The sequence below is a fragment of the Rhagoletis pomonella genome, unplaced genomic scaffold (genome assembly GCF_013731165.1).
Source record: "Rhagoletis pomonella isolate Grant_MI unplaced genomic scaffold, Rhpom_1.0 Rhpom_scaffold_00007, whole genome shotgun sequence".
In the NCBI taxonomy this organism is placed as follows: Eukaryota; Metazoa; Arthropoda; class Insecta; order Diptera; family Tephritidae; genus Rhagoletis; species Rhagoletis pomonella.
In genome coordinates, this window is record NW_023458561.1 from 2553389 (window position 1) to 2563655 (window position 10267).

The 10267-nt window shown below is 34.6% G+C and overlaps 1 protein-coding gene across 1 annotated transcript in view; it reads right to left on the bottom strand.

Annotated features, from left to right (window-relative positions):
• The window catches only part of LOC118742247 (peptidylglycine alpha-hydroxylating monooxygenase), a 148891-nt gene that overhangs the window by 118413 nt on the left and 20211 nt on the right, over window positions 1–10267 (bottom strand). The window contains exon 2 of the mRNA XM_036474172.1: window positions 4049–4136. Within this exon, the coding sequence (XP_036330065.1) occupies window positions 4049–4113 (65 nt within the window). The 5' untranslated portion in view covers window positions 4114–4136. The remainder of the gene's footprint in view (window positions 1–4048; window positions 4137–10267) is intronic.

The window sequence follows — 10267 nt, forward strand, 5'->3', positions numbered from 1 at the left end:
CTATTGAAATAAATATGAATACGCCACAATAAAAATTGACAAAAAAAATATATGGGATGAACCTGCCTTAAAAACTATGCAATGAATCTATTTTATGTATGGAATTAACAGAAACAACCCGCTGTCAAGCTTTAATTGCGGCGAATCAGCCGCACTTGATAGAAGTAGGTTGAATAAGGAATGGAGTAGCTCAGTGGTTAGCGCTTCTGACTTTGCACATCGATGACGCGGGTTCGATCCCTGCTGAAAGTCTAGGAAAAAAAAGAAGTCTGATGAGGAGATGTGGTGAATTCCCAAACAGCTGCTATAACTTCTACCGCTTAAGCAGTGTTGTTTTTTCCATTTTTCCTAACAAACAAATCGTGGTACAAAGCTCAATAACACTATTGAAATAAACCAATTTTTTTAAGAGATCGAGTCATGGGTAAAAAAGTAATTTCTCCGTTTTTCGAAGTTAGCCTCCGAAATCGAGATATGGGCCTTCGAAGTTCGAAATAGGATCTTTGGTAAAAAATTATTTTTTATTATTATATGTAGATAACTAAAAAACTAAAAATACAGTCGTAGACCGCCCTTTGCTCTTATTGAAATGGTTTATAAATTTTTTTTGCACACTTATATTACACGTAAGAGGGAAAGGTCGAGTCTTCCAAAAATTAAAAACCTTTTATTTCAAACAATTTTGAATTTTGAGTTGGTATCGTTGTAAACGTGATTAGACCCCCTTTTTCTCTTCTGATATGCATATTTGTATACTTTTTATGTAAAAATTTGAGAAAAAACATTTAAAAGGAAAAAAAATCTTTTTTATAAAAAAAAATATTTTAACAAAAAATTACTAATCGATTTTTAAAAAGTTGATATCGTTGTAAACGCAATCAAACCTTCTTTCTTCTGATATGCGTATTTGTATACTTCGTATATAAAAATCTGAGAAAAAACACTTAAAATGAAAAAAACCTTTTTTATAAAAAAAGGTTTTAAAAAAAATTATTAAAAGATTTTTAAAAATTTGGTAACGTTGTAAAGGCGCTTAAATATTCTTTATTCTGGTATGCATATTCGAATATTTTGTATATCGAAATTTTAGGAACAACACGTAAAAGCAAAAAATATCTTTTTTATAAAAAAAATATCTTTTTTATAAAAAAAAAATATTTTAAACAAAAAAATTACAAACCGAATTTATTAAATTGGTATCATTCTCAGGAACTTTATACTTTCTTAATCCGAAACATTTTTATTTATATACACAAAGAAAAAAAATTAATTAAAAACAATTTTTCCCTCTATATAAACTCCTGCCCCCTTAGGGTATACGCCCTTGTATACAAAAAATTAAAGTATTTAAACCGTACATCATACGGTCAGTTTGTTATTTTAGAGCGCAGACATGGATCCAAAATAACGATTACAGTATCTTCATTTATGTATATTGTAACTATCAATATCTTATAAAGAGAAGTGTAAAATTTTTTTATCTAAAACTAATAAAGTTAGGAGGACAACCTCGAAATGTCGGAAATTTCCCAGGATATTCAAGGATAAAGTTTTAAAAGAACATTTTCAATATTTATTCGTCCTGGTGCAACAAAAAATGAAATTTTATTTAATTCTACAGAATTTTTCCTTTTAACTGATACCCATATTGTTACTCTACAATGCACCAAATCTTTTAAATAATTTTTTTATTCAATCATATCCTAGAAATTTCAAATTCCTTTAAAAAAAATCCTGACGTCAGAGAGAAAAACTAAAAACGCAGTTTTACTATATTTGGCCCCAGTTTTGTGAATAGATTGATTTTTTCGTGTGTAAAATTGACTGTCGCACGGTGTTATTATCAGGGACGTGAACCAGATGAAAAATTTGTTTGGTTCGGTTCAGCGGGTTGAACCGTTTTTGCACTTTTGGACTGGTTCGTCAAAGCGGGTTGTTTGGTCTTTGAACTGGGGTTTCGGTTCGGTTCAATGGTTCGAAAAAGAAAAAAATTATACGCAAGTTTAAGTGTCAAATGTCAAGTGCAACAACGCGCAAGGTTAAGGGTCAAGTCTCTGTCAAATGAGATGGGTTGCCTTTACATTTGATATTGTCACATGGTAAACAAACATGATGGGTATTACCATGTTTACCAAAAAGAAAAAAAGTGGGTACATTTATCTATTGAAAATTGGTTGAAACGAACCTTTCAATCTTTATAGAAAGTGGTTCGGTTTTCGGTTCGGATCAAACATTTGTGGAAAATTTCGGTTTGGTTAATGGTTCAGTTAATTAATAGAAAAGAGCGGTTTTCCGGTTCAAAACCGGTTCACGTCCCTGGTTATTATAATAAATTTTAAATATTGTTTGCTTACATTTCGGTCAACCGCGCAAGTAATTATTAAAGAAGTATTGAATAAAAACAGCAAATTTTGTTTAATTTTAAATATGGTTTCAGAGAGTGCGTTATAAAGGCACAGGCAAAAACGCTTTAAAGAAATATGTGTTGAGTCAAATCGGCTTTTTGTTAACGCGGCTCTTGCGTAGGTATAAACAAGGTATCTGAAAGTTTTAATGGTAAAATACTGAAACTTGGTATGGCGATATATGAAATCAATTGCATACTCTTGAAGAAAATTTCGGACTATTGGAAAAGGTGGTGTGGCACCTCCCATACAAACCAAAATTTTCATACTACGTGTCTCTGGAAGTGTTCACGGTAGAGCACTGGAGCTTAGTGATATGTGAAATCAATCGCATACTCATGAAGAAAAATTGGAGCTATTGGCAAAGGGGTCATGGCACCTCCCATACAAACCGAATTTTTATACTGCCTATGTCTAAAAGTGTTCATGGTACAGTGCTGGAACTTCGTATGAAGATATGAATGTATATGAAATCAAGCCCATACTCATGGAGAAAAATGTGGCTATTTGAAAAGGGGGCGTGGGGCCTACAAACGTACCGACTTTTAGCTAATCCTTCTCAATGGGTGTCCGTATTTTAACGAAATTTTTTGTGTGTGTTTGAGTGGGTCTCTGGATGGTTTAGTTTCACAATTTAACCCGCCAGTTGGCGCTGTAGTTTAGTTATTACTAAAAATCTTATTTATGATCAGATTTGGCTAATATTTAAAATATGTATTGGGAATGGTAAGAGCAATACTGTTGCCCGCCAGGTGGCGCTGGAGTCGAGTTATTACTAAAAATAGCCAAGTGAGAAAAGGTGCCGTGAAAGTCAGATTAAATCGACATGTTGCATCATTGAATATATCGAACTCTCCTATGTTACGATTGGCCCAATGGATGTGATTTTCCAATATTATTATGCGTTTAAGCTTTTAAGGTATTTCGTCTGAAATAAGTATATGTATATTGCATTTCTGACTTTTGAGATTTTTTTGGTTGAAAGTGTTTTGCATTTTTTCCATATAAAGTATTTTCGATAAATTTTTTTTGTATGGAAGAGTGCGTGAAAAAAGGTTGCCAAAAATCAACGGTAATTCGTAGCTACTTAAAACTTCTACTTCATCACAATAAAATTGATTGGGCAACAAATCTGTATACTCAAAAACATTGAAAAAAAACTTATAAAAAAGTTGAAAGTTTGCATGAAAACTTGCTGAATTTTCGCGAGTTTTGCACAAAGTTTAGAAATTTATTTTTATGCTTTTTGTTGTAGAATGAACCACATTTGTATAAAATATTTTCCAAAAAATATTACAATAAAAATTATTGCATATTGCAGCTAAGCCAATACTTTTTGCCGGCAGTCTACTATATAGCTTTTCGGACAGATTCACTATAGAACCGGATCATTGTTGCCGCCAGGGAGTGAAGGGGAAAAAGCTCTTCAAATTTATTTCGTTTTGCGATTAACCGTGCTATGACACGTGTATGATTGCACAATTGAAGAATTTCAAGAACTTGTTTACGGACATAACACTTTAGCTAGTTTTAAATAAAAATGAATAAAAAATATATATATTGGAAAACATTTTGAATATCGTGAAAAAAACAAACAAGAAATACTTCTGTGAGTAACTGTATTTATAGTAGAAGATACTCACCACACTGCTTTAGTAGACCCAGGTTCTTCGCAGCCATACACGAGCATGTGATGCGCTGTGTTCATTGTAGCTTTTGGCTCGTAACCAACTGAAATTATTAGATATAAAATAAAGGCTTGTATCAATCAAAGTGTTCAGGTTCAAATGAATCATAAATTCAACTTTTTTCACGAAACTAACCGCCGGTTTCACCAGCAATTTAAATGGAAGTTTTTTATTTTCTATCAATTTCTATATAAAATTATAAAATATTAAAATAATTTTTTAGTTAAATTGCTTTTGTGAATTTGTCTGCAAGTAACGAAAATAAAGAATTTAAAATAATTTAATTCATATGTATGGCAAGAAAAATTTGTTTTTACATAAGTATTTACAGTGGCGGGCGACTAAAGCAGTTTTTGTTAATGACATGCATTTTCTGTTGGAGTGCTTTTTAAATGGAATAGTCGAGTCGTTGTGTTGACACCATATTCAAATCAGCTTCAATCAGAAGGTGAACTCAACGGTGTTTGATGCCATATTTTTCTGATGGTATTATTTCTCCGATTATGTAAGCTAAGATGTTGTATAGTATGGAGTGCGTCGTTTGAAATTAGTTAGTGCAGTGAAAAACTAATATATAGTACATATGTATCTCAGTACCTACTGATTCCATTTTATAATAATTGATTTGACTTTTTAAATAATTTAAAATAAATTTTTTTTAATCTTGAAACACGCAATATGACCGCCCAAATGGCTGATGCTCTATCTTTTGGTGATATTACCGACATCCAGTTTCCACCGGAAGTGGGTTAAACTGAAGTCCATTTTTTTAAATTAGACGTACATGTTTTTGCCATGGCTGCATACCACTCAAAACAACGGTGAGGTTCGGATCAGTGGTTTAAACACTGAGGGGAAAAATTTTAGAATTAAAAAAACGTGCTAAATTAAAAAAAATACGCATATGAAAGAGCACCAACTCAACTCGTTTTAAATTTGAGTATGTACGTTATAAAATATGTCGTTGTGAAGTGCACAGATGCTTTTTCGTAATTAAGAAGAAAAAAATTTTATTTTATGTTCCGCCGCCCTCTAATGGTAATTGAACCCGGACCCTCTTGACAGCAACCAAATGTATCAAGCGTCTTTGCATACTCAGCTACAGCCACGCATGTGAATGTGCTTTCAAATGTTGAATTTGAATCAACATCACAGCGCGCGATTAGTACATTTGTACAGATAAACATGTACCATATATGAGTGTATGTGTTGTCACCTGCATGCTGTGCATGCTTTTTATACATATACTTTCTTAATTACGTATGAAGAAGCATCCGAAACGTTCAAAACGCCATCCGTGCAGTGAAAAATGCTTCATTTTAATACGTGCGTATTTGAATTGAATATTTCCATTATACGTAGTGTATGTATAATGGAAAAATCCATTTTGTTAACACTTTTCACTTGATTTAAATACGAACATTTTTGAACGGTAATCAAATAAAATATTTTAATTTTTACAACGCGTTTTTTTCTCAGTGAACCACTTGGAAAAAGTTTGTACCGGTACAAGAACCGATTCATGAGTATTCCTGAACCGCGGTTCGGTTCGGTTCAAATGTTTAAATTTTTTTAATGCTAAAGGATACGTTACAAAAAACAGAAGTAGATTTTGACTTCGATTACAAAATTGTAAAACTCTGCGAATGTGGTAAGACTATTTGTATAAAAGCCTTTGTAGTAATATTGGAAATGTTTAAGATTAGTTTTCCAAGTTTTGAAATGTAAACATCTTTTCTGCTTTATGTTTAACCAGCTGAATTATCTGCCGTGACGTTACGTTACGAAAATTTTCATTTGTTAATATTGTTCTTGAAAGAATTTTTAACGGGAAGAAAACAACATTTCATATCGAACGTACTTTTTATTTTGACATCAGCGCTACCAGCGGTCTCATTTTTTGCAAATCTATGTCCTACTACGTTTCAACTAAACATGCCAATAGGTGAAACAAATGAGAGCATAAATACGGGTTTTCAAATTATCTCGACCCTGGCTCCACCTAACGAGACCAGTATATATTATAAAAAGTAGCCAAATCGGCCTATAAATAAGTTAGATGTATGACTTTTATTTTTTTTTACGCGGTAGACTTTTCGCTGGATTCGCTCATATAAACTTTTTAGCTCAGTGGTTTTAAAACTGTTAAGTTCAGCACGGTTTCTAACCATTGAACTTACAATACCTAGACTTCTGTGTTTCTCAAACGCTCATCTTTGCTACTATCGTACTAAAAGCTTACACTGTGAGTTTTTCTTGTACATACTAATTGTTTCTACTTCGCGCTGCAATGTATTTATCCTGCTGTTTTGAAAAATGTAACATTAAAAACGACTTAGAGCGTTGCGTTGTGTATTGGTTCTGTGATGACTTAGCTCACGTAAAATGTGCTGTAGTGCGATTCTGAATCTAATTTTAACCACACTTCACGTTGTCATCTCTAGTTAACAACTTTTTTTGGGGTTAAGTGATTGTGTATCAACTTTAACCATATTTGTCATTGTTTAGTGTTAACAAACGCAATCAGCTGTTTGGTGACAATTATTTTTGTGGTTAAGCTAACAGCATCTAGTTTTGCGTTGTTTAGCTGTTGTTTGCATATTTTGCTGTGAAGTTAAATTGAGAAAATTGTGAAAATCGTGTTAAAAAATGGCATTTGTATACATTGCATCATATTTATATGATAATGACAATGAGCAGAAATGCGTACAAGTGTTCGGTGTGTGTAGACGTGCTTTTAATTCGCTCTGTTATTTTATTATCTTTTCTTTCGTAATGGAGAACTTTTGCGGAAAATGTACCAAAGCCTTTTCAAGATCTGATGCTAATCTGCTGCCTTGTAATGGGTTTTGTAAAAAAACTTTTCATCGTGTTTGCTGCAAAGACGTTTCTGAATATGATTTCAATTTGGTTAAAACAAAACGTAATCTATTATATCTTTGTGATGAGTGTGTTGTCATGCCAGAGAAAATCGTTAAGGCTCTGGATGAAGTTCTGGTAACTCAATAGCTTAGTGTTGATCTTATTTCAAACACTTTTGATGCTAAATTCAAAGATGTATCGAAACAATTTGATGCAATAAAAGATCTAATAATCTCCTTGCATTCGACCAACAACAGCTCGAGTGCAAATAACCTTAACGCTGTGAATGCTGATATGATGGCTGCGGAATTCAATGCCAGAAAAACTGCTGCTAATATTTCTTAAAACAATAACTACTATTGTTCCTCGCCTGGTGTTTTTGAGCTTTCCGCTGTCCCTCATGCATTTAATTCGCCACGGGCACAGTTTGTCAGTAACGTTAACGGTATCTATCCCGCTCATTTGGATTCTGCTGTGACAATCGCTACAGCTGTCAATACACTTGTAACTAACGATAGCACATACACCTCTTTTACTGCGCCCACATCGCTGTCATCCGTTGCTCTTCAATCTACACCTGCTGTCTCTCTTAGCACTGCTTCTACTAGACCATCTTGCTCGTCGGTCGCTGATGCTGTTTTGTTGCCTAATACTAATATTAATACTAATACTAGTTCGCATGGCTCTAATACTGTGCGTCAAGTTGGTGGCCTCATGGATACAAATACTGTCGCAGATTGCACTGTCAATTTACCTGCTGTTACCACTACCACCACGAAGCCATCACACCGTGCACTGCTAATGCTGCTGTTGCTGCTAATACATCTTTACCCGATATGAGCTACGCTGCTGCTGCCGCTGCTGGCACTAATTCCGTGCAGTCGAATGGAAATCGCTCTGTTAGGTCTCCTGCCGGTGCTGTTGCGGAAATCAACACTGATGATTCTTATAATTCTGCTGCTGTTAAATCTTCATCTGTCAGGCCGACTGCTGTTAGTACAATACCAACCACAAGTGGGACGAATGTTACACAAGGCAAACATACATGAACGAAGTGCTGATAAATCTGATGATGCCATTGCAGCCGCTAATGAAGATCGTGGCGACTCTGCTGCTGCCCGAAATTTAAATAGGCCCAAACGCATAAACATTGTTCATGGGCGTAATAATAATACAGATCTCGAGGTGGTCATTAAGAAGAAATGGTTGCACATTTCCTCCTTTAAACCGTCTGTATCTGAGGAAAACCTTATTGCGTATGTATCTAAACATGCAAAGATCGATAGTACACACCTTACGTGCTACAAATTAGTAAAGAAAGGAACTCCACTTGAGAGTCTTCGGAGCGTGAACTTTAAGATTGGTGTGATATCTTCCCTCTACAACAACATCTTAAATCCAAATGTGTGGCCGTCTGATATCATTGTCCGGCCCTTTCGATTTTTTCAACCAGAAGCTAACCAAGGAAATTCCAAATAGTGTTATACAGTCTAATGCCGAATATACATGCAAAAATCTGAATATATACTTCCAGAATATGGGTGGAATGCGCACAAAAGCTAAAGAAGTCTTTCTTTGTTCTTCACGTATGGATTATGACATATATATCTTTGTGGAAACTTGGCTTAATAGTAATTTCTTCAGTGAAGAATACTTTGATCCCAACATTTTCCAGACTTATAGGAAAGACCGTGATGCTGAGAAAACTGGCCACTTCAAGGGGTGGTGTACTAATTGCTTTAAGGCGTAGTTTAAGGTCGTCATTTTTTGAATTGCTCAACCACGATACTTTAATTGACCAATTATGTGTGCGCGTTGTTGGCTCGTTCAGCTCTTTGTTTATCTGTGTATCATATGTCCCACCTAACAGTTCAGATGAGTTATATAACTATCACAAAGAGAATATCACACACATCTATGAAAGTAATGGAAATTGTAATCTTTGTATTCTTGGCGACTTCAATCTCCCTGGCATTAACTGGACATGCTTTCAAAACTCGGGGCGCCTTACCAACGTTACTCGTTCGGATGAAATAAACTTTATTGATAGTCTTTTTAGCCTTAATCTTACGCAAATTAATTGCATATTCAATAAGTTATCTAAATTATTAGATCTAGTGTTTGTAGACGAAAATTTGATATCTAATCTCTCTGAATGTAAGACTCTGATCTGTTATTCTGATATGCATCATAATCCCCTTATTGTTTCTTTAGAGTTTTTTGATAAGCACCCCTTAATACAAAATAATAGGATTTCCTACAATTTTCGGGATGCAAATTATGACGTCATAAACCTGGCTATAAATAACGTAAATTGGTGTGATATCTACCAGCTTTTTGGAATTTCGTACGCTCTAAGCGGGGTAGTTCTAATATTCCGACTTGCATGTACTTTAACAGTCAATCCTCGAAATCTCTACCAGATACTGTGGAACTTTTTGCAAAATTTTTCAGCTCAAATTTCGCCTGTGAGAGTGATTCTATAAATCTACCACGAATTTGCTGGCCGACCCAACGCCTAGATCTTGGCTCGTTGATTGTCTCGACATCTGACATTAATTACGCCATGTCTACCCTAACTCCGACATTGAAATGTGATTCTGATGGTTTTCGTGCCCACTTCGTTAAACGATGTAGTCTGTCATTATGTATTCCTTTATGTCATATATTCAACCTATCTCTTTCGACTGGATTATTTATTAACAGATGGAAAATTACGTCTATAACCCCAGTCTTAAAATCTGGAAATAGAAACGATATCACAAGTTATAGGCCTATTTCGAAACTGTCTGTCTGCTCAAAGCTATTCGAAAAAGTGATACATTTTAAACTCTCTTTTCTTGCCAAAAGAATGATAGAGCCCCACCAACATGGTTTTGTAGCTGGTCGTTCGACGGTCACTAATTTAGCTTATTTTTCAGAATTTTGTGTTTCTTCCTTCAAAGATGGCTCGCAGGTAGACACCATTTATACGGACTTTTCTAAAGCCTTCGATAAGGTACCACACCTATTATTGCTACACAAGTTGGAGTGCATTGGTGTTCACTCTAATTTCCTAGCTTGGCTAAAGTCCTACCTTACAAATAGGACTCTGTCTGTTCATATCGATGATTGTAAATCTAATCCCTTTGTTGTAACATCAGGTGTACCCCAGGGTAGCATTCTTGGCCCCCTATTGTTTCTCCTGTTTATAAACGATATTAGCTCCTGTTTCAAACACGCCAGTTTTTTATTGTATGCCGATGAATTAAAACTCTTTCGTAGGATAACCTCCTCATCTGATGTTCTCTTTCTTCAGGAAGATTTAGATCG